A 24,994-nucleotide genomic window follows, 5' to 3' on the forward strand; every position below is an offset into this window, starting at 1 on the left:
AGTTAAAAAAATTAACTTTGATGAACTAATGAATCATGGTAAAAAAAAGCCATGAATTCTATGTGCGGTATTCCCCTAGTGCTGGAGTTCTCCTGTTCTCCTTGATTAGTAAACTTGGTCTTGGCTTGCTGGCTATTCGTGCTGATCTTCTGGGGGAGGGGCCTGTTGCCGTGGTTCCCAAATGTCTTTGCCGGAGGCTGAATTGCCCCGCCCTTGTCGGTCCGGGCTAAGCAAGCTGCTCAGGTTTGCTCTCAGGAGCTTTTGTTCCCTGCAAGCTCTCGGTACAGCTTTGGAGGACCAGGGTGAAAATGGTGGCCTCCCAATCTCCGCCCGGAGGAGCTGAGAACTCGGGCCCCCGCTCCTCAGTGCACCCCCAGAGAAAAGCAGTCACTCCTGTCTCCCCAGTCTCCGGCCGCACTCCGTGCTCACCCGGCCTGTGACCGAGCGTTTCTATCTCTGGCACCCGACCCCGTGTGGAGTCTCCAAACCCAGCAGATCCCTGCGGTGCGCTTCCGCGCCGCTCCTCCCTGGGGAGGAAGGGGAGTCTCCCCGGCTCTGCCGCTTGTTGGGTCCCTGCTGGAGGAGCAGTGGCCCGACTGGGCCGCGGATCACAGTTTATGGCAACCCCGAGCTGAGAGCCCGCGCCTCGGCTCCGTCTCTGCAGCCGGCTTCCCCGCTCCGATACCTGAGAGCTCTGCTGCACTCAGGCACCCCCGGTCTTTCTGTGACCCCAAGGGTCCTGAGACCACACTGTCCCAGGAGGATTCCACCCCCTGCTTAGCCACTGGAGCGACATCCCTCAGCGGAGCCGACTTCTAAAAGGTCCGATTTTGTGCTCCACGGCTCTATCACTTGCCAGAAGTGGCCGACGGAGGCCCCCTCCCCCGCCGTCTATCTTCCCGAATATCGCCTCGGATTCACTTCTCCGCACGTCCTACCTTCCAGTAAGTGGTCGCTTCTCTGTTCAGAGAGTTGTTGCTACTCTCCTCTTCGATCTCCTGTTGAGTTCGTAGGTGTTCAGAATGGTTTGATCCCTATTCAGCTGAATTCCTGAGACCAGACGAAATCCAGTCTCCTACTCCTCCACCACCTTGCTCCGCACCCCCCCCCCCATTGATTGATTTGCAGATGTTGAACCATCCTTGCATTCCTGGAATAAATCCCACTTGATCATGGTGTATAATCCTTTTACTGTATCGTTGCATTCAGTTTGCTAATATTTTGTTTAGGAATTTTGCATCTATGTTCATCAGGGATATTGGCCTTGAATTTTCTTTTTTGTGGCATTCTTGTCTGGTTTGGGTATCAGGGTAATGCTGGCCTCATAAATGTCTTTGGAAGAGTCCCCCTTCAGCCCCCTTCTATTTTTTGGAAGAGTTTGAGGAGGGTTGGGATTAATTCTTCTTTGAATGTTCGGCCGGATTCACCAGTGAAGTCATCTGTCATGGACTTTTGTTCTTTGGGAAGTTCTTGATTACTGACTCCATCTCCTTGGTAGTAACTGGTCTATTCAGATCTTCTATTTCACCATGATTCAGTCCTAGAAGGTTGTTTTTCTAGGAATGTATCCGTTTCTTCTACATTGTCCAATTTGTTGGCATATAATTATTCTTAGTGGTCTCTTACGATCCTTCATATTTCCGTGGTATCAACCACAGTTGTATCAACTCTTTCATTTCTGGTTTTATTTGAGACCTCTCCTTTTCTATACTATAAAAGGCTTTTTCCCTTTATTTCACTTGATAGTCATTTTTAATATATAATTTACATTCTATAAAATTCAGCAGTTTAGAGTGTACATTTCAGTGTTTTTTTCAAGTAATCCCCTATGTTGTACAACCATTGCCCATCTAATCCCCAAAAGTTTCCATCTTCTTCCCAAAAAACCCTATGCCAATTACCATGAACAGCCAATTATTTTCCAAAAAGGAGTTTGGGCCAAAACATACCATAAGCCCCAGTTTTAGACTACTGGGTAGCACACAAAGTGGGAGGTACCACCAGAGAAAGTTCCTGAATTGCTGGAGTGTGGCTCTACCTGCTCCTAAAAGAACCTGTGGTTTCTGCTGGTGGCAAGAGAAAGTGATGCACCTTTTAGTGTAAGTCTTTTATAAGAGGTTCAAGTTCTGGGAGCAGTTGGACAATCTGGTGTGAAATGTGTGAAGAAATTTAATTCATTATCTACATTTTTTTACTTGAGTTTAAGTGGAGAGGCTCGATGATGGGGTGGAAATGTTTAACGTTTATTCTTAAAATCAACTACAGCATCTGAAAGACATATGATCAGGAGACCCGACTTCAGATGAAAAGAACATGTCCCACTGTTACAACCAAGCATCTCACTTAATCCCACTTGTGATCACTCACCTTGTGGAATGAGGGAAAGTAACAGTAAAATGTCATGCTGAAGTATGAAGAATTTAACATGGATTTTTTAAATCTCCTTGGAGGGAAAACCTAGTAAACCATGCTGAGCTCTGAGTCAGGTGGAATTAGAGAAGGGGGTGAGCATAGCACAGAGGTACAGCGTACAGGCTCTGGAGCCAGACTGCCCAACTCTGACTCACCATGTCCTGCTGCCAACCTTGGGCAAGTTACTTAACCTCTTTGTGCCTCGGTTCCCTCATCTGTAGAATGGGGATAATAATAGTACCTACTTCATAGGGCTATTATTAAGGCTAATGGATCATTACAGGAGAAGCCCTTGCCTGCATTACTACCAACTCACGAGTCAGCTACTACTGAGCAGGTTTGGGTTTAAAATGTCAGCAAGCTCCAGCCAGAATGAAGGTTCTGATAAACTAAATGGCACCTAAGTCTGACTCCTTAGGTATGATAAAGAAGTTGACCTCTTAGCAATTAGGCTCCCCTCTTTTGACTGGGTCTCGAGAGGAATCAACTAAGGAGAAAAGCTCCCACTTGGGCTGCCCAAGGCTGATGCTGCTCTGGAGGGCAGGAGCAGAGGGAAGAACTCTGTGAGAGTTCTGGGCCTTGAGCCCCCACTGGGACCACCATGAGGGTAAAACATCCATCCTCAATTGATGTCCTGAGACTAGCCCCCGCACTCCCCCACCACAGGCACCAGGCAGAAGAATCATCAGCACCCGTCTGCCCCCAGCCTCAACTAGCCAAGGATGCAAGGTCCATCTACCAGGGATGGGACAGAGCATGGATGATGGGAGAGGAGGTGGTTGGGGCTATTTTCATCTCTTCACAAGATACCGTTGTCTGCCTTCCCCACTGACTTAGTTCTGGGGCAGGGGTGGGGGTTTGGAGGTGACAGCATGGCTGGAAGATAAGTCTGTACCCCAGTCTGATCCCAATCCCACAGGTTCTAGGGCTACCAGCCAACACAATTCACCCAAAGTTCCTCAAACATACTCCGCATTTTGCTGGCTTCATGTCTTTGTTCAGTGTCCCACTTCCTCCACTGACCAACCGTACGTGGCCCGGCCTGGCCCCTGGGTGGGAAGGGTGCTCTGGTGGCCGCCAGCACAGTGGCGACAACATGCCCCTCCCTGCAGTGCGTGTCACAATGTGCCCTCCTTGTGAGAGCCAGGAATTCTACCTCCTGGAATCTATCCTATGGACATAATCACATGGAGATGTAGGTACGAGATGACTTCAGCTCTTAGCAATCATGTTTTTGAAGAATATTTGGTGACAGAAAGAAGGCTAAAACTCCATGAAGGAGAAAAAGGATATTAAACCACATGAGATTCAAGTTTTATGAAAATATACGTATTATATTTAATATGCATCAAAGAAAAACTAGAAAGAAACACCTCAAAATATTAACAGGGTTTCTATCACTAAGTGGTAAGTTGGTAGCCGGGGTTTTGTTTTTTCCCCTTTGTTTGGTCAGGGCATCCACTATCCACTAATCACGGCTCCCCTTCCTCTGATATCAGCACCTCGATTTTTCTCTGCAAAGACCCCTGTCCTTAATGCGACATCAGTCAGGATGCCTATGCTCCCCTGGCCAAGTGCCAGGAGTGTGACCTGAGCTCAGCTGGGAAGCCTCCCTCCTGGGAACGGGAAACCTGGGCAGAGACACCCACAGATGGAGAATGAACGGCGCTGTGGTCCTCTGCGAGCACGTATGCTTGGGGAGACCGCCCACCGGCTCTGGCTCCCAGCCTGCTTGTCAAGGGGCTGCTCCTTCAGATTCTCCTGTGATTCTCTGAGCAAACCAACAGTGTCCTAATAAACTCTACTTTTGTTCAAGTTAGCTGGACACCATTCACGTTGCCGCAGCTGAAGGGTCCCAAGTGATATCCTCTGCCCACGTGTTCACTGGACTCCAAACCCTCGGCAGGGAGCATGCGCTGCTAGTGGGAGCGGCTCAGGGGCACAGGGAGCATGCGCTGCTAGTGGGAGCGGCTCAGGGGCACAGGCTCTGGGATGCACAGCTCTGGACCGAGCCCCACAGCCTGTATGATCGCGAGACCCAGGAGACAAGCTGCCTTGCCCCTCTCAGCCTCCTTCTTCATCTGTCAGACCAGAGGAGTCCTCTGTTTCACAGGGAGTTGCTGTACTGATTATAAAAAGTATAGAGCTTGGCACATTGGAGGCAAATATTATTACGAAGATATGTTTGATAAGCTTCTGTTGAACAAATGAATCTATTTATCTGACACAAATCCTGAGTGCTTACAGCACGCCAGGCACGGGGACCCACAGTCAACAAGACAGACACGGTTGCTGCCCTCATGGGCTTGCAGTCCACTGGGGAGACGGACAGGTAACAGGACATAGACAAAGATGCGAGCCCATTTCAAGTGTTTCTACAGGAAACAAGGGCTGAGGGATGGAACAGCAAGGCAGAGAAAGAATAAGCTTTAAGATATGGTCAGGAAGTGGGGGAGGGCAGCTAAGTGAGACCTAAGGGATGAGGAGGAACGAGGCACACAGGGGGTCCCCGCATGTTTAAGGGCACAAAGTATGTCCAAGAAATAGGAACATGGGAGCATCGTGAATGCAGAATCAGGAACTTATGATAGAGAGGTGGCTGGGAGGGGCTTGGCAGGTTTTGACGAGGAGTTCATGTGTGTGTGTGTATGTATATATTTTAAAATTCTATTTTTAAGTGCAGTGGGAAACTGTTAAAAGGTTTTCTAGTAGGGGGCTAGCATGATCTACTTTACGAAAGACCTCCACTGGCTCTGGGTGGAAATGAACAGGCAGTGTAGAAGGCTCTCTGAGTGGTTCTGGGAAGAAATGCTAAGGTGGTGTGATGGAGCAAAAGTAGGCAGACGCCAGGTACCCGGAACAGGTACCCTGAACAGGACGCCAGGTACCCTGAACAGGACACACAACTTGCTGATGCACTGGGTGTGAGGGGTAAAAAGGGTGTCACCAGGATGGTTCCCTGGCTTTCAGGCTCAGAGGCTGGTGGACGATGCCAGTCTACCGAGAGGGGAGGGACAGACATGGGACGGGGATGTCAGGAGCCCAGGGAGAGACACATCAGTTGACACATCTTCCTCCAACAAGCCCTGGACGATCACCCTGACGGCCCACTACAACCACAGCTGAAACAGGTGCTCTGGCTCGATAGTTACTCAGACTTAAGGGTGCACCTGCAGGACTTGTTAAAACACACTGGGCAGCTCAGAAGGTCCCAGGAGGGGCTGGAGAACGTCCACTTCTATCAGGTTGTTAACTCCCCTGAGTTTAGCTAAACTCCCGTAAAAAGTCACGGGGATAACCAGGGAATGGGGCACGGGAGCACGTGATGACTCGGTGGCCGCCAAGCACCTTCCGTAACACCGCTGTTAACTACTCAGTAAGGGTGAGTCCCCATTCCATTTAACACACGCCAAAGGCATTTAATGTTGGCGGACTGTGTGCATTTTGTTTCTAATACGGAGTTGGAGAGGGAGAGATCATGTGAACACACTTGAGAGAACTCATGCCTAAAGGTCTGTGCTGAGCAAGCACCACCCCCCCGGGAGGAGGGGGGTAGTGGGGCCCCCAATCCCGCCTTCCTGGACTGGGGAGGCTGCTCCCACTTCCCCTGAACCCACCTCCTGTGCAAATGCCCACCTCCTGGGCAACACACCTTTCCCATGGGTTTGGCCACCACAGGTTCCCAATTTCCAGAAAAGCCTCAGTTTTAAGTAATTCTATTTGCAACAAGGATGAAGACACGAGTGTGTGGTGAAGCGCAATGTAACCGTTTCACCTTTGTAAGACTTTTGCATAAATACATTCACGCACCCTAATGTCTGGGTTTGGGTTGCCTCCAGCGCCTCTCCCGACACGTTTTCTCTCCCTGCCTCACCCTTCACGAGGGATGTCTCACTAGCATGGGGGTGGTCACCTTCCAGAGAACCTGCATTCTCATCAGGCTCCCTGCAGAGAACATGCTGGAATGTCAGACTGGTGCTAGTGAAGGTCTTTGGGAGGGGAGAGCCGGGCAGACGGACAGGAGAAGAGGCAGCAACGGGGCCACCCCAGCTGCCGAAGGCCTCGCTGTGAGGCTCTGCACCCCTCCCCCGGGGTGTGTTGAGCGCTAGCACCCCTTACCTGTGACACGTGGGGTCAAGATGAGAGGAGGCTGCAAGCAGGCTGCAAATCTTACCTTCTCGTAGGGACAGTACTTGTACATCTTCGTGGGGCTCGTGCAGATGAAGACATCAGTGCTATGAGAAACAGGAAGGACAGTCAGCCCGAGCACCCATGTCCACGCGGCCTTTGTCACTCCTGCCCCCCTGCCCTGCAGGCGTCAGGCCCTCCCAGGTCTGCCCCCATCACCTGGAAACCGGAAAACCCACGGCCCCGCACTGCTCTCCCAGCCAGACACATCCCGTCCCCCAGCCCTGAGCAGCCACATGTGACCTCTCCTCTGGCCCAGTGCCCCGCTCAGGGATGGGCGTCCATGGATGGCAATTCTGCATGGCCGGAACCCAGAGCTTGGCTGGGCGAAGCACCTGCCCTCTCTGGAATCTGAACAGGGAAATACTGAGAGAAAGAAGCATTAGCAATGAGAGACGCAATAAAGGGGTGCAGGGCAAGTCACTTGAGGGAGACTCAGGGCCTCGTGCAATACAAAGCAAAGAAGCCCATGAGAGTCTTCTGGTAAAGTATGTCCGCCAAGCCCTCTGGCAGAGGGGGGAGGGGGAGGAGCCCCCTCCTCGCAGCCAGCCTAAGCTCCCACAAAACGGACAAGGGCTCTGCTGAGGATCGCCCCCTCCCACAGTCTGGTTCTTCTGTGCTGGTGAGAGCGGGGGAGCTGACCTCAAGGGCCTTGTCCCCACAGCCCAGGGGCCCCAGACCCTCCCCAAAAGAGCCATCTGGTCCCGAACATCCGCAGAAAGCCACCATCTACCACTCTGTGGACTGAGCCTACGGAAGACTAGATTTTCTGGGCTCCTTCGCTCTTTGACAAATTAGTCCCGAGAGTCCTGCCGACGTCAGACTGCCAGGTCCCTCGGCAGAGAGCACGCGCCTTCTCGTTACCTCTCAGCACTGCCTCTGCCAACCGCACTGTCCCCTTCAGAGACACAAGGTGAGGAGGGTCTTCCTCGCCCTCCCTTGTCACTTCCAGGCCATTCCTCCTGTTAGAGCGGGTGGTTAGTTAGGTCCTAACGGGGTGCCTGGAGGCCGGCAGAGGAAGTCATGGTCAGCTAGGAGGAAAGTCAGAGGCCTGTCCAGGCAGCACTCCAAAACAAAACCACAAGCAACGGGATCCCACCAGACAGGCCCAAGACAGCTGACAGAGTATCATTCCTTCACCACGCTCCGTCGCCATACTGTCCTTGAATTCTTTCTCCAGAGGAGACCAAGAGCCTCCGGCGACATCATTTGGTCAGGCTAGGTGGAGGACTCAGGGGCCGAGGTCTCCCCGGTTCACCCAGCGACTCCTTCAAAATCCCTAACTTGGCGAGGCCCGTGCCCCACAACCACGGGCGTGCTGCCCTTCCCTGCTGCTGTCACTGTCCTCCCCACAAACACGATCTGACATCTTCGCTCCATCCTTCAGCCTCAGCAAGACAGACAACTCCCGGAGGCGCAGCGCGCTTTCATCCTCCCTGGGGGCCTTCTGGCCCCACTGCCATCTCCCTGCTGGTCTTTCTGTCCCTCTACCACGGCTGGAAAGAACCCCACTCTCCAGCTTCTTGGACCCACAGCCAAGCAACCGAATGTTGCTGGAGGAAAAAAAAAAAAAAAAACTCACATAATCGGTTTGGCCATTTTCATCTTAAATTCATAACCCCCACCCCAAGGCAGTGGTGCAGTTACCAGGCAGCCTGTCCCCAGGGCCCGGGCAGGTGCTAGTCTCCAGGACAGCCACCACACACCACCCCGGAATCTAGAACCAAGCCTGTGTCTGAACTTCTTCTCCCTTTCAGTTGCACGGGAGGAACAGGCATCCCTCCTTACTCTCAAGGCGAGCCCTTCATTTGCGCGCAGTATTCCATCCCCCGATCTTCGCAAGGAGGAAATGCGCTGCCACATTCCCTTTTCTGGGATTGTGCTTCCCGACAACTCAAACCTGTTGTGCTCTCTCTCATCTTAAAACATACATACACACACACACGACCTTGACCTCACACCCGCTCCTGTGCCGTCCCTTCTCTCTGCTCCCAAGACATCCCAAGTGGCCTGCACCTGTGTGTGCTTTGATCCACCCCGACCTGGAGTCCATGCCCTCCACTACCCAGAAAGTGCCTGTTGTCACCAAGGACCCTCATGTCACCATAGCCCATGCGCACTCCCCTTTCTTTGGCTCACCAGCACCCAGGTAGCCCTGTTCTCCTCTGTGGGGGCTCCTGGTCCTGGCATGCCTGCCCATCGTCGGCCACCCCAGGCATACTCTCCCAGCCGCCCTGGTGATTCTGACCCTCAGGGGCTCTTCGTCTACACTCCCTGCTCAGCGACGTCATCAAGGGCTTTACGCACCATCTTCATGCTGGTGCCCCCAACTTCACCTTCACCATCCAGCTCCGTCCCCCGAGTGCCAGGCTCACGTCCTTAATAGCCTACTGAATATCTCTGCGTGGACATCTCGCCAATACTCGTTTTTTTCCAAAATGGCACATATGGCTCTCCCCACTCGCCAAACCTGTTCCTTCCCCAGTTGATGGCACTATTATACAGATCTAGATGCTCAAGCAAAAAACCTAAAGATCACCCCTTTTCCTACCCTTTGAAGGGGAACTTCCCCAAGATCCATCCCCAGACCTATGGGTTCTTCCTCCAAGGTGTGTTTCATTCCATCAACTTTCTTCCATGGTCGCCACCCCAGTCTCAAGGACTGCCACCTCTCATGGTTCTTCAACTTCCAATTCTGCTCCCCGCTGAGCCTTTCTCCACCCAGCATCCAGACTGATTTTTTTTTTTGAGATTTTATTTTTATTTATTTGAGAGAGAGAGAGACTGCGCGAGCAGGGAGAGGGGCAGAGGGAAAGGCAGAGGAAGGGAGAATCTGAAGCCGACTCAGCGCTGAGCACAGAGTCCAACACGGGGCTTGATCTCACAACCCTGAGACCATGACCTGAGCCGAAACCAAGAATCAGATGCTCAGCCGACTGCACCACCCAGGTGCCCCTGGACTGATTATTTTTAAACAGCTTCATTAAGGTATGATTGACACACAATAAACTACACAGCTATGATATGATAAGTTACATGTGAAACACAGATCTCCACAATCAAGATAATAAATAACCCCCTAAAGTTTCCTGGCACCCTCCTGTCATCTCTCCACCTGCCCCTTTGTTCCTACCCCACCCCTGGGCCCCAGGCAACCACTGATCTGCTTTCTGTCACCACAGATCAGACTGTACTTTCTAGAATTTTATATAAATGGAAACACAGAATATGTACTCTTTTTTGTCTGGCTTCTTCCATCCAGTAAAGTTATTTCTGGGACTCAGTCATGTTATTAAATGTATCCATAGTTGGTTGTTTTGTTTTTTGTTTTTGAGCAGGCTGATTTTTTAAAAAACAACTTCATGGAGATATAATTCCTAAACCATCACAGATGCCCATTTTCAGTTTGTAATCCAATGAATGTTGCTACATTTACAGACTTTGACAACAATCACCAGAACATTTTCATGCCCCCAAAAGGAACCTTGTGTCCATTAGCAATTACTCTGCATTCTGCCCTTGGCCTTAGGAAACTACCAACCTACTCCCTATCTCTGTGGATTTGCCTGTTCTGGATATTTCACATACATAGAATCCTATAATACACGGTCTTTTGTTACTGGCCTCCTTCATTTAGGAAAACGTTTCCAAGGGTCACCTGCATTGTAGAATGTACCCGGGCTTCACGCCTTTGAATTGCTGAGTACTACTGCATTGGATGTGGATGGATGGGCCTCATTTGTTCGTGCATGTATCAGCTGACGGACACGTGGACCGTTTTCACCTTTTGGCTATTACGAACAACGCTGCTAGGAACATTCATGCACAAGTTTTTGTGTGGATGTGTGTTTTCATTTCTCTCAAGTATACTCCCAAGAGTGCTACTGCTGGGTCATATGGTAACTCCATATTTACTATTTGGAGGAAATGTTTTCCCAAGTGCTTTCCACAGCAGCCGCACCATTTTCCAGTCCCACCAGCAGTGATAAGGGGTCCAAATGCTCTCCATCCTCAGTGACACGATTGTCCTTTTTTTTTTTTTATTATAGTCATTCTAGTGGGTGTGAAGTGGTATCTCATTGTGGTTTTGATTTACATTTCATTACGGACTACTGATGTTGGGGCAAAATTTCATGCATTCATTGGCCATTTGCATATCTTTTTTTGGAGAAATCCCTGTCCAAACTTATCACTCCAAGTCCATGTTTTTATAACTTAAGTCACATCATTCAGTCTTCAATCATCCACCAGTGGACTATCCCTCCCATCCCTGCCACACTAACTGAAATCTAGTCATACTGGTCTCCTTCAAAATGTCACTCAAATAAGCAAATCCTTGCCCATATCAGGACCTCTGCCCTCTGGCTTCTTACTAACCAGTTCATTCTTAACATGAAGCTCTGAAGTCACGTGTCACCTCCTCCCCATCTGAAGTAGCCCTTTCCCCATTTAGTCTCAAACACATCGGCTATTTCCCTCATCAAGCTTACTGCAAGCTAAAATTAGTTCTCTGTTTACTTGTCATCCTCCGCACCATAATGAAAACCCCTCAAGACCCAAGACCTTAGGCTAGGTGTCTTAGTTACAAATATATGCCCAGTGCTAGCACAGTGCCAGGCACATATGAGGTGACACAAAATATATCTGTCTACTGGGTGAATGAATACATCGCCTCCTATGCCAGGCTCCTCAACTGTAGGGAGGTTGACAACACTGACTCCATCTTGTTCATGTCCACGCGATGAGCTCCCTTGGGGGTACGTGTTCCAGGCCCCTGGGAGATTAACGTATGCCCCGCCCGGAAAGCGGGAAGGCTTGTTCTGACCTCCCCTAAAGTTGCTTAGGTAACTAGTAGAGATAGCATAGTTTCTTCCCCCCTCTTTCGGCACACAGGTGGCACCATGAGGTCTGATAAGTGTTAGACCCTTTGCCCTTACCATAGTGCCCTCTGTACATCCCCTTGCCCTATAAAATCTATGGCTTAAGATTGGGACTTTGCACAGAATAGATGGGCAGCTCTGGATCCTCACCCGCCTGACCCCCTGTCAGTGTTACCCTGAATAAAATTGAATAAACTGTATGGAGTCTCCAGTCTTGAAGTACTTTCTCAGGGCGCCTGGGTGGCTCAGTCAGTTAAGTGTATACCTTCGGCTCTGGTCATGATCCCAGGGTCCTGGGATCGGGTCCTGAGTCGGGTTCCCTGCTCCACAGGGAGTCTGCTTCTCCCTCTGCCCTTCCTCCTACTCATTCTCCCAATCTCTCTCTCAAATAAATAAATAAAATCCTTTTTTAAAAAAAAAAAAAGAGTACCAAAAAATAAAAAATTAAAAAAGAGTACCTTCTCAGTTTGGAGGATGCTGTATTATCCTCCCTTTAACTTCTAATGATAAGTATTGAAAGTCATGTTTATTAAACACAGGTGTAAGCACATCTAAACTTATCCTTCTAGATGAGTGGTGTTAAGTCGTCCCCCTAGGATGTCAAATACTTGTTTTGGCAAATACCACTACTTCTTAATACATGTTTAAGAGCTATACATAATATAACAACTATGGGGAAAAGATCTATATGAGCAAAAACTCAAGCAAAAACACCAAAATGTAAGAAAGCGGTGGTTTCAAACGACGAGATTATAAATGATTTTTTTATCTTATATTTTAATTTTCCAAAATTAACCATAAGCTCTACTTTTTTAAAAGATTGTATTTATTTGACATACAGAGACACAGCGAGAGAGGGAACACAAGCAGGGGGAGTGGGAGAGGGAGAAGCAGGCTTCCCGCGGAGCAGGGAGCCCGATGCGGGGCTGATCCCAGGACCCCGGGATCATGAACCTGAGCCAAAGGCAGACGCTTAACGACTGAGCCACCCAGGCGCCCCCTCATAAGCTCTATTTTCTTTAAAAGCAAACATTTTTTCCCTTAGGGAAGCCCTTACAGTCCCATCAGAAAGTACTCATTGCTTTAGACATCATGAGTTCCTTTTATTCAACATATATTAAAATCCATCATATTCTAAGCACTAGGGAGATTCAGATAGGACTCATTTATTTGCTGACATTGGCTCCAAATCAGTTTTGGCTTTTCTTTTTTTTTTTTTTAACACCAAATGCCCCTTTCAAGGATAAGTCAGGTTGATGGAGGGCATTTTATATGAAATATACTATGCTACTTATGGGGGAACATCTGCTTAAAGGATAGTATCTAAGTATCTATCAAGTTTAAATGCAAAGAACAGACTGAGGGTTGCCAGAGAAGTTGGGGGGGTGGATGGTGAAATAAACAAAGAGTATTAAGAGTACAATTATTGTGGGGCACCTGAGTGGCTCAGACGGTTAAGCATCTGACTCGGCTTCCGCTCAGGTTATGATCTTAGGGTTATGAGATCGAGCCCCTGCATTAGGCTCTGCACTCAGTGCAGAGTCTGCTTGGGAATTCTCTCCCTCTGCCCCTTCCCCTACTCGTGCGCACGCACTTTCTCTTTCTTCCCCAAATAAATAAATAAATCTTTAAGATTATATTTATTTATTCATAGGAGACAGAGAGAGAGGCAGAGGGAGAAGCAGGCTCCCTACTGAGCAGGGAGCCCGATGCAGGATTCGATCCCAGGACTCCGGGATCATGACCTGAGCTGAAGGCAGACGCTCAACCATCTGAGCCACCCAGGCACCCTAAATAAATAAATCTTTAAAATAAAAGAGTACACTTATCGTAATGAGCCTGAGTAATGTATACAATCGTTGAATCATTAAATGGCCCACCTGAAACTAACATAACACATATGTTAATTATACCTCAATATAAACTATTTTTAAATGCACATGGCTTTGGGGTGCCTGGGTGGCTCAGTTGGTTAAGCAACTGCCCTCGGCTCAGGTCATGATCCTGGAGTCCTGGGATCGAGTCCCACATCGGGCTCCCTGCTCAGCAGGGAATCTGCTTCTCCCTCTGACCTTCTTCCCTCTCATGCGCTCTCTCTACCATATTCTCTCTCTCAATAAATAAAAATCTTTAAAAAACAAAAAAAAATAAATGCACATGGCTTTGATTCAGCTAGCCCACTACTGTACAGAAATACTTGCCCATGTACATCCACACTCACTGCAGCCCTGATATACAGGAAGAAATGAGAACCGACTTAAATGTCTCTGTGGAAATTGTTACATACATGATAGTATGTGGTGTACAATAAAATACTACACGGCAGTTAAAACAATGAGATAGTTCGAACGTGTTGTTATGGAAAGATAGCGAACACATATTGCTAAGTGAAAAAGAAAAAGCAGTAGCATAATATAGAGGACTACAATCCTATTTTATAAGCCACAACTATGACGTGAATGTTTCTTCAGCAGATGCCTGAGCGTGTACCATGCGCCAGGCAGCACCCTAGGGACCAAGACAATCCCTGAACTCAGGGAACTGACATTTGACAGAGGAAGGGACAAACACAGACACAGAACTTCAGCTTAGCCTGGGGAATGCGGCAGAATGACTAATTGGGGACAGTGGCCTCTACAGCTACAGCAGGATGGCCTCTTTGAGAAGGTGACACGCAAAGTGCTTGGAGTTGAAGGATTAAAAACAATGTGGCCAGGGGTGCCTGGGTGGCTCAGTCGGTTAAGCGTCTGCCTTCGGCTCAGGGTCCTGGGATCGAGCCCCACATTGGGCTCCTTGCTCAGTGGGGAGCCTACTTCTCCCTCTCCCTCTGCCTGCTGCTCTGCCTACGTGTGCTCTCTCTCTGTCAAATAAATAAATAAAATCTTAAAAAAAAAAAAAAACAAAACCAATGTGGCCACGCCAAGTACTTGAGGAGAAACACCACAAGAGGATTTGTTAGGAACAAAGGCTGTGAGATCAGAAACGAGCTTGGCCTGGAATAGGGGAAAAGAGGTCAGAGGGTAGCATGGCCGGGTCGCAGACCACCTCACAAGCCTGGCTGAGTTAGGGTTTTATCTGAGTGCAAAAAGAAGCCAAGAGAGAGTTTTAAGAATGGACCCACAAGAGCAGAATTTGGTTTAGAAATACCACTCTGGCTGCTGGATAGAACAGATACGTTGCAAACCTATAGACAAACATGTATGCAAGTGCTTTGAGAAGGTCTGGAAGTGTACACCCCAAATTGTTCACTAGGACAGGAAGAGTGGCATTGAGGGAGATGTACACGGGGAGAGAGGGACAAAATGGGCAACTCACATTTGTTTCACGTATGCTCCCACCGTTTGAGTGTTTCGTAAGAATATACTCAGGTATTACTGAATTAAGGGTAGTCGCCCCTGAAGATATTCCAAGGAGGCTCTTCAGGATGTGATGTGAGGCCCAGGATGGTACAGCCGCCTACCCAGTGCTTCTGGAGCCAGGACACAGCCTGCCAGGGAGGCGGTTTTAGATTTTAGGACAGCGGGTAGATAAGGTGTTTGCTCACTGTTCCCCTCCTACTGGAAACCCCTTTGCCTTCTCCACCTGGCAGATTCCTTTTCATGTCTCAGCACAGCAGCTCCTGTGTCACTGCCTCCCCTGGGGAGTAGCCCTGCCTGTCTCCATCCGTACATCTACCACAATGCTTTCAGAACTCTGTTCTAGTCATTCGTTTCCTAGTGAACTTCTCCAAGGCCAGAACTGTCTTTTATCTACTTCTGTATCTGCAGCATCTGGTATCAGGGCCTCGCCCATAGCAGGTGCCTGACAAATATTCCTTCAGTAACATTTTAAATCTTGGCCGCTGTCTACTTCAGCACCAGACACAAAGCTAGCCACTTAGCTATGGACTAGACCCCTGTCTCTGTCCACACTTTGGGCATTGACTGACCTTGGAAATCTACCCCGTTAAGAGCCAAAATAGAGGTAAAAGACCTGTGGTATGGTCTAGACTTGCATTTTCACAAAAGTGTTCACAGGGAAGCTGTGGGAAAGAGTGTTCTGGACTAGAATACATATGAAGAAAAGCTGCATCCTTTGCTACCCCAGTGAAGAGGCATGATACATATTAGCAAACCTGAAGCCCTTCAAAGTCTTATGGTAAAGAAACCTCCTTAATCCAATGTCCCCTGCACTGTTTTGGTTAAAGAACGCTTTTTTTGTTGCACACCTATTAAATCTTGCAGAATAATAACAACCGCGGCTAACGGTTACTGAGCACCTACTGTGTGCCAGGAGCTATAGTGAGGCGTCTCTCATTCCCCTCATTTTACAGGTGAAGAAACTGAGACCCAGAAAGCTTAATAACTTGCCCAACGTTTGAGGATTAGATTCTGGAAGAGTCCGGGCTTGAGCCTGGGCAGCCTCACTCCAGTTAGGACATAACCTTATAGCCCCTATGCCATCTAGCACCCCAGGATAGAGTTGGCTGAATGTGGTCCAGGAAACGCTGATCCAGACACAAATAGAGCTTTGAAAAGCTGCAGTGCAAATACACATATGCTTTGCCTCTCTAGGCTCTTCCTGCAGATGCAAGAAGTTATACAACAGTACTCCACTATCAGTCAAGTTCAAATCATAAACCAGAATGAAATATACTACTCGGCACAACCTGAGTCAAGTCTAAAAATAAATTACCAAACGAGTCTATGATTCAACTCAAACTCTAAGCATTTTGTGTTCCTCTGATGCCCATTTACCAAGTCAGAACTTTGAACGCTGATGATATTTGGAGGCCTTTATATATGGCACAATAAAGACCGAATTGGACCTTATGTTTGATTGGTCTTTCAGGTGGGTAAATTCAATCAAAACTGTGACCAATAAAAGTATATACAGGCCTAGAAATAAATCCTAATATTGATGGTCAGTTGATGTTTTCCAAAAAAGCCATGACAATTCAATGGGCGGGGGGGGAGGGAGTCTTTTCAACAAATGGTACTGAGAAGAGGATTTCTGCATGCAAAGAATGAGGTGGGACACCTTCCTCACACCATATTCAAAAATTAACTCAAAATGGATCAAAGACCTAAATGTAAGAGCAAAAACTATAAAACTCGTAGAAGAAAACATAGGAACAAGTCTTTGTGACCTTGGATTAGGCAAACAACCCTTAGATACACACCAAAAACACAAATGACAAAAGAAAAAAAAACAGGCACATGGCTCAGTCAGTTAAGGGTCTGCCTTCGGCTCAGGTCATGAGCCCGGGGTCCTGGGATGGAGCCCCGTGTCAGGCTCCCTGTTCAGTGGAGAGTCTGCTCCTCCCTCTCCCTCTGCTCTGCTTCTGCTCATGCTCTCTCTCAAATAAGTAAATAAAATCTTTAAAAAAAAGAAAAGAAAAAAACCAGATAAATTGAACTATATATCCACATAAAAATTTTGGGTTTCAAAGGATACCATGAAGAGACTAAAACAACAATCCACAGAATGAGAGAATATATTTGCAAATCACATATCTGATAAGGGACTTATCATCTAAAATACATAAAGAACTCTTTGTGTGCCTGGGTGGCTCAGTTGGTTAAGTGTTTGCCTTCAGCTCAGGTCATTATCCCAGGGTCCTGGGATCCAGTCCCTCATCAGACTCCCTGCTCTGCAGAGAGTCAGCTTCTCCCTCTGCCTCTCCCCCACTCATTCTCTCTCTCTCTCTCTCTCTCTCTCTCTTTTTTTAAAAAAATAAAATGAATAAAGAACTCTTAAAAAAACAGCAATAAAAAGATAAATAAACCAATTGAAAAAAATTAGCAAAAAAAGATAATTCTCCAAAAAACATAAACATATGGCTAAAAACACACAAGAACATGCTCAAATCATTAGCCATCAGAGAAATGCAAATCAAAACCATGATGAGATACCCCTTCACACCCACTAGGACGGCTAGAATAAAAAAGACCACAAGTGTTGGCAAGGGTGTGAAGTTGGAAACCTCATACATTGCTAATGAGAATATCAGATGGTACTGTCGCTTTGGAAAACAACTTGGCAGTCTCCGAAATGTTAAACATGGATTTACCACATGACCCAGTGATTCTGCTCCTCGGTATAGACAACCTATATGAAAACATACAGCCACAAAAAAACTCCTACATGAGTGTTCACAACAGTATTATTCTTAAAAAGCAGAAACAATCCAAGTGTCTACCAACTGATGAACAGATAAACAGAATGTGTCATATCCATACAGAGGAATATTACTCAGCAATGAAAGGGAATGAAGTACTGATTTGTGCTACAAAGGAGATGACCCTGAAAACACAATGTTGCATAAAAGGAGCCAATCACAAAAGACCACATAGTGCACTATATGGAGTATACATGAAATGTCCAGCACAGGCAAATCTACAGAGCCCTAAAGTAGACAGTGGCTGCCTAAGGCTGCAGGGGAAGGAGAGGGAAGGGGTAGTGACTTGGTAATGGGTATAGGGTTTCTTTTGGGGCTGATGAAAGTCTTCAGAAATTGACTACGGTCATGAATGCACAACTCTGCTGTGGACATACTAAAAACCACTGAATTGTACACTTTAAATGGGTGTAGGGTATGTGAATTATATCTCAATACGGCTGTTGTTGTTTTTTAAGTCCTCAGGGAAGCACATCATCTGTAACTGCTGATGGATTTTAGTGAACGCTTATGGAGCTGGGGCTTCAGATCCCAGAAGCAGCCACTTCACTAGAACAAAACAGAAATAGCTCACACACTACTCCTCCTGCTGCTTCCTCACCGAGTTTTCTTGTTAGGTTTTCTTTAGACCTCTTTGTACTCCTTCCTCGGTTCCTTTCCAGTGCTTACCACAGTCTGTGATTATCTCGGCTTGTGAGATTCTTTGTTTAATGTCTACTCTGTGAGCTCCATGAGGGCAGGACCATGTTTGTTCATCTCTGTATCACTGGTGTCCAGCAGCATCTAACGGTTGGTTCTCAGCTATTTGCTGATTAAATGCACATCCAGCACCCAGTCAACCAGGTCCAATTAGACTCAATATTTTCTCCTGTTACCGGATCAAAACACCTCACTGGTTTACAAGCTGAGACTGTTTCACTCAGTTAGGGTGTCACCAGGTTGAGTACCAAAGAAACAAGCATGGGCCTGTGCAGGGGTGAGGAGAGGCAGAGGGCGGGGAAGAGTAGGGGAGGCCCTGGCAGGGGGAAGGCACAGATGCTCAGACGGGAAGACAAACTTACTTTTCTAGGTTGGCCATCTGCTTCACAGCTTCCACAGCCCCTGGCAGAGGCTCCAGGTCAAGAAAGAAATTTTCTGATTCCCATATGCTAATGGCCTTCTCCTAAGAAGACGAGAGAGAAGTGGGTGACTTCAGGGGACTCAGCACATTGCCTCATCACAGGGACGATGGCGCAGCTGGGAAGAGCTGTTGACAAGAAGAGTGCGAGCCTTCCACGTTCCTCCCCCAATACAAATACACATACCCAAGGTCATATCCTGGGGGGACCGGGGAATCACATGGAGCATGTGTGTGTTCCAGCCCCTCTCCAGTGGCTCTGACTTCTGCAAAGATCCAGTAGAGACCAGCCAAGGAGTCAGGAGCAATGGATCCCAAAGCCTGCTCTCCTTGAGGCATGGCTAGAGCCATCTGGGACCAAAGGCAAGTCATCATGAATCATGCGCTTGCTTGATTCTAATGGCCAGAGACATCGCAGAGGCTCTGCGGGTGGACCTGGTCTTGTCATGGCGCTGAAGTCCTTAAATTCAAGAGCTGGAGGAACTCAGAGATTCTTAAGAGCACTACTGTGCCATGTGGGGTAAGGGGGGCCAGGGAGGGCGGGTGGAAGGCCAAATGAGCAGAACTCCAGGTTCCTCACCCGTATCAACTGGAACAGCTCTGGTATCTGTCTTATGCATTGGTATGTCATTAAGTACTTTGTTTAAAAAGTATTCTGCAGCTTTTAAAGTCTGAAAACCAAAAATCCAGACTCTCATTGTTCATATGAGAAAATCAAGGCTCTGAATGGGGAAGGGATTTACTCAATGCCACACAGCGGAACAGTGGCATTACTGAGAGCTGAACACCATCTCCTGACTCCGAGGCTACAAGCTTCTACCTTTTGTCACCAGCCTAAAATCAAGTTTGCAGAATGCCACACTTTTCCAGGCCCAGGACAAGGGGAGGGGAGACAGACCCTGGCCTCCGAGGAACAGGAACCTACATCCCATGTGTGCAGCAGGAGCTGTCTCTCCCAGGTCAGAACCCGCACACTCTAGAACAAGCACCACCACCACGTCCCACTTAGAGGCGGAGCGCCCCGAGATCACACTGGCATTATTCTTGTGAACTATGTGGGCTGAAGCAAAGGAGTACTGATAGTTAATATATGGTCTCTCTTGTTTGACCCTCACCTCCCACAAGGGGCAAGAATCACTATCCCCAGTTTACTGATAAGGAAACAGGCTTACAGAGGATTGTTTTCAAGGCCACTTATGAGTGATACTGTCAGAACTTGACTCAGGGCTTCTGACTCACCCAGAGGCAGGGGGACAGGGGGAAAGTGTACTTGACGGAGGAGTAAGAGGTCCTGGCCCTGGCTGTGTGATCTTGGCCTCACCACCTTGCCTCAATAATCAGCATCCCGGCATCCCCTCCCTCCTTCCATCACTAACTTGGCTCTGAAACCCTGATCAAGGCACTTTTCTCTCTGGGCTGAGTTCCTCAACTGTCCTAACAGTGTAGGATTCTAAGTCAGTTAAAATGAGCTTTGCCTTCCACCTCTGCCCTGATTACCTCTGCAAGCCCTGTGAAGATCAAAGGGGTTACCGAGAGAGTGATATTTTGTAAAGCAGAAATGCTTACATAATCAAGGTGGGTTGGTTCATTGGTTGTTTTTACCTGTAGGTGCCGGGCCAGCTCAGCCAAGGGGAGACCCAGGGATGTCCTGCTGTGGGCTATGCTGGGGACACAGGGCATGTGTTCATCTATTAAAATCCTGTTTGCTGCAATGCTCCCAGAAGCAGAACTCAGCAGGTCACTCCCAGAACACTGCATCCTTAGTGTCCCAAGAGCTCCGTTCCTTTGCCTAGTCCTTAGAAAATGGTAAAATTATCTCCTTAGATGTGGAGTCTGCACATCCGTACAAAGGAGTTCAAAAACCACTGTCCTTTTCAGAGTTGGGGGTGGGCTTTACCTCCTCACCCCAATACACTCCTGGGAGGAAATAAGGGGCCCAGACTGCCAATACTGTGCACTGTCTATAAATGAACAGCCACATAGAGCAGGGCAGTCTGTTACGAGACCGCAAAAATTACTAGGATATTCTCTCCAGCTTGAAGTCGGTAATCAGGTATTAGAGCTGGGAGAAGTGAGCACACAGAACTCGGAGAAAGTCGCCTTCTGAAGTGCATGGTGTTGATGAAGCGCCGTGGTGCCTGGTTTTCTTTCTAACACTTGCCTCTCAACAAACCAATTATTGTCAAGTTACTTTTTTAAGTCAAAAGATGTGTCACTTGTTAGAGCAGGACAGAGGATTTTGGGGTGGGGAAAGCTAAATGTGCCTGGGAAGGCAGACAGACTTGGGCTGGAATCCTAGCTGAGCCCCTTACTAGCTATAGGACTTGGGACAAGTTTCCTCATCTGCATCACGAAGATAATAAATGTCTACCTCACATGGGAGACAATGCAGTCAACCTGTGGATACAAAACAGGCTCGAATATTATCATCATCACACTTCTGGTGGTGACCTTGGGCGGCCAATCAAGGGATGCCAGAAAACATCCAGCCTCTTTAAGTTTGTGTAAGGCAAAATCCCATTCCTTTCCCGAAATAGTTTAAACTCACAAACTAAGCCATCTGTCTATAAACATGCCTGGATATTTCCCCTCCATCCATCCTGGACTCAGACAGCAAAGCACAGCGGGAGTCAGGGGGATGCGGTGGGCTCAGGTTCAGCAGGGCCACCAAAGCAAGAGGATAAACCAAGGAGTTGAACCCACCCCATCTTGACCACTGACTCATTGTGTGATGTCCAGAAAGTCACTCAACTTCGCTGGGCCTCAAATACTGGGAGCTATGCATTCATGGAAAAGGACAAAAAAGAACGGTAAAAACACTCATCAAATTAGTGAGCATGAAGAAATGGGCATGTGACTGTGGCAGGGGTGAAAGAGGACTCTACTTGTAACGTTTATTTCATTTTAAAAAATTTCAAGACTTGCGGCCAAATGCACCAAAAATTAAAGAGTCAGCTTAAGATAGAGTTCGTATTTTACGCCTCATATTCTCCTGACTTTTGAGAAGCCCTCGATGACAGCCAACAGTTCCTGAGCGCTGGGCTGCGCAGGGCGCGGCGGCCCCGGTCCTCCCCGGCCACCACCACCACCACCCCCCGCCCGTTTTACGAGAGGACCACCCCGAGGCTCGGGGAGGTGACCCCCACCCAAGGTCACGCGGGCTCCCGGCCCAGGGCTGGGAAGGAGGGCCGCAGTCCCGCCGGGCGCGGGTGGGCTCGGGGCCCCCCAGAGCGGGAACGGGGCCCCGGGGCGGGGGATGCTCACGCTCAGGCCGGGCTGCAGGAGGCCGTACTGCTCGGACAACCAGAAGCCGCGCCGGTCCTCCAGGGCGATGAAGGGCTGGTCGGGGAAGCGCGCGCGGAACTTCCTGAGGAAGCCGCCCTCGAAGTCGGCCAGCACGCCGTCCATGTCCACCAGCACCCGCAGGGCGCGGCCGCACTCCCGGCCCGCCGGCCAGCCCGCCCCCCAGCGCCGCCCCGCCGGGAACGCCGCGCCGCGGGGCCGCAGCGCACACCAGCCGCCGAGCCGGATCATGGCCCTGGGCGGTCGCTCGCCGCGGGCGCCGGGGCCTGCGCCGCGCCACCCCGCCGGGCCGGGCCCGGAGACATGACAGCGGGGGCGAGGAAGAAACCCCTGCCGGCCGGGGCGCGCGAGGAGCGCGGGGAGCGCGGGGCGCTGGGCGCTTGGGGCGCGAGCGCGCAGGCTCTGGCCCCACAGCGAGGCTGCGGCACGCGCCCCGGCGGAGGCGGGGCTCGGGGGGCGTGGCTTTGGGGACCGCCCACAGTCCCAGGCTCTCCACTCGCATCTTCTCCCAGGACCGCGGGCCTGGGCTCCCCCCTCCCAGTGCAGCAGCGAGACCGCCGGAGCCGTGTACGCTGATGGAGCGAGGGGCTGCGTCGCTGAGCACTTACCGTATGGGGCCGTGGGCAAACCTCGCAAGGTTCCTGCCATCCTGGAATTTACCTTTAAAGAAGAGGAGACAGACAAGCGTACAAAACAGGCAAAAAAAAATTTTTCAGCGGCGCCTGGGTGGTTCCAGTCGTTAGGCGTCTGCCTTCGGCTCAGGTCATGATCCCGGGGTCCTGGGATCGAGCCCCGCATCGGGCTCCCTGCTCGGCGGGAAGCGTGCTTCTCCCTCTCCCATCTCCCTGCTTGTGTTCCCTCTCTTACTGTGTCTCTCTCTGTCAAATAAATAAATAAACTCTTTAAAAAAATTAAAAAAATTTGTCAGAGGGTGACAATAGTATGAAGGAACCAAAACAGGATGAGGTGCACTCGGAGAGCCTCCCTGCTTTATAGTGAACATCTGGGGAGAAGCTGATACTAGTAGGACAAATAAATACGTTGCAAACATCACAAAGCCTTAATAAAACTGGTGATTTTCAAATAAATCTATAAGCATATATTGTTTTGTACGCTGGTATCGATTGCTTTTTTTTTTTTTAACAGAAGGGGGAACAAAGCAGCATGACGTGATGATGGAGAGGTGGGGAGACTGGCAAGGTGGTCAGGGAAGGCCTCTTGCAGGAGGGGTTGCTGGAGCAGAGACAGAAATGACGAGAATAGAGGGTGCAAGAACCAAAGAGACCTATTAGTCCAGACAACACAAGCAGCCAGCTCAAAAGCCTCAGAGAGTGGGGAGGCCAACGGAACCACAATTTTCATTCTTATAATTCTTTGGTACAGGCTTGTTGAACATCTCCTGTGTGCTCGGTGGTGGATATCAAGCAGTGAACAAAGTCCCCACCCTCACGGAACAGACATTTTTGGATCTGCCCAAAATTATGGTGAAGGAAGGGTAGGGTATTCCACTCTCAAGCCAGAGAGGTAGTCAGGGCCACAAGGAACCAGTGCGGCACAGTTCAAAAAGTATTTGGGCTGTGGTGTCCCACGGACCCATGCTCCAGCCCAGGCACACAGTAAGTCCTCAGCACCCTCACACAACAGGTTACTCTCATGGCACCTCCTGGATTCAAGAGAGGAGACCAGGTCTGATTCATCCCTGTGTCCTGAATGAATGAATGAATGAATGAGATCCCTGAAGGAACCTTTTCCGGTTATTCTCTGACCCCCTAGCTAAGACACCCCACTGTGTTTCTCCATCTTGATATTCATTAATTATGTCACCTTGTTTTTCTTCATAATTTTATTACAAAAGTTTTCACACAGAAAAGTTGAAAGACTTGTCTGAGGAAGATACATATACCCACCACCTGGATCCTGCAGTTAACAGTTTGCTATATTTGCTTTACCGTACATCGGTGTGTCTCCCGATTCCTCCGTCAGTCCATCTTATTCTTGGATGCATTTCAAAGTAAGCTGTAGACAGCAGTATACTTCACCCTCAACACATCAGCCTCTGTAGCTTTAAGCGAGTTCAACATATTTAAACGTAAGTCTTACAAATGAAATGCACAATCTTAACTTCACCATTCTGTGACTTTTTGACAACTCATCCCTGGGGATGCATTCCTAGAAAGATATGGAATAATGCTATCCAGATACAGTAGCCACTGTCCACATGTGGCTGTTGAGTAATTAAAATGTGCCTACTGCAGCTGTGGGACCAAATTTTCCATTTTACTTTACTTTAAATAATTTAAATAATCCACAAGTCTGATGGCCAATTTGTCAAACAGTGCAGCTACAGAACTTCTCCATCTTCCCAGAAAGTTCCTTTCTGCTTCTTCTCCATCAGCCCCATCTCCCACTGTTCTAATTTTTTTCACCATAGTTGAGTTTTGCCTATTCTAGAACTATAAATGGAATCCTATGCTGTGTCCTTTTTTGTGACTGACTTCTTTCACTCAGCATGTTTTTGAGTCATTTGTGTTGTTGTATCAGAAGTTTCTTTTATTGCTGAATATTTAATTGCATGAATGTATGTCAGTTTGTCCATTCTCCCACTGATGGCCATTGATCTGTTTCTAGTTTGGGACTACTATGAATCCACACAAGTCTTTGTGTGGATTTTTTTTTCTCTTGAGTAAATACCTGAAAGTGGAATCATCAAGTCCTAGGAAAAGGTATGTGTTTAGTTTTATAAGACACTGCCAGAGGGGCATCTGGTGGCTCAGCCAGCGGAGGATGCGACTCTGGATCTCAGGGTTGCGAGGTTGAGCCCCACGTTGGGTATAGAGATTACTTAAAAATAAAATCTTAAAAAAAAAACCTGCCAGATATTTTTCAAACTGTGCCATTTTACACACCCACAAGCGATGTATGGGAGTTCTGTTT

The 24,994-nt window shown here is 48.6% G+C and overlaps 1 protein-coding gene across 5 annotated transcripts in view; it reads right to left on the minus strand.

The window, feature by feature from the left end:
- NT5M (5',3'-nucleotidase, mitochondrial) overlaps positions 1-22,444 on the minus strand; it is a 90,519-nt gene extending 68,075 nt beyond the window's left edge. For all 5 annotated transcript variants that reach the window (XM_073881817.1, XM_073881815.1, XM_025863919.2 and 2 more), the window contains exons 1-3: positions 22,022-22,444; positions 18,702-18,802; positions 6,587-6,647 (exon numbers count right to left, since the gene is read on the minus strand). In XM_073881817.1, the coding sequence (XP_073737918.1) occupies positions 6,587-6,647; positions 18,702-18,802; positions 22,022-22,291 (432 nt within the window). In that variant the 5' untranslated portion in view covers positions 22,292-22,444. The remainder of the gene's footprint in view (positions 1-6,586; positions 6,648-18,701; positions 18,803-22,021) is intronic.
- Between the last annotated feature and the right edge of the window lie 2,550 nt (positions 22,445-24,994).

This window comes from Callorhinus ursinus, unplaced genomic scaffold (assembly GCF_003265705.2).
Source record: "Callorhinus ursinus isolate GAN/ISIS: 27379988/994484 unplaced genomic scaffold, GSC_fseal_2.0 scaffold43, whole genome shotgun sequence".
Lineage (NCBI taxonomy): Eukaryota > Metazoa > Chordata > Mammalia > Carnivora > Otariidae > Callorhinus > Callorhinus ursinus.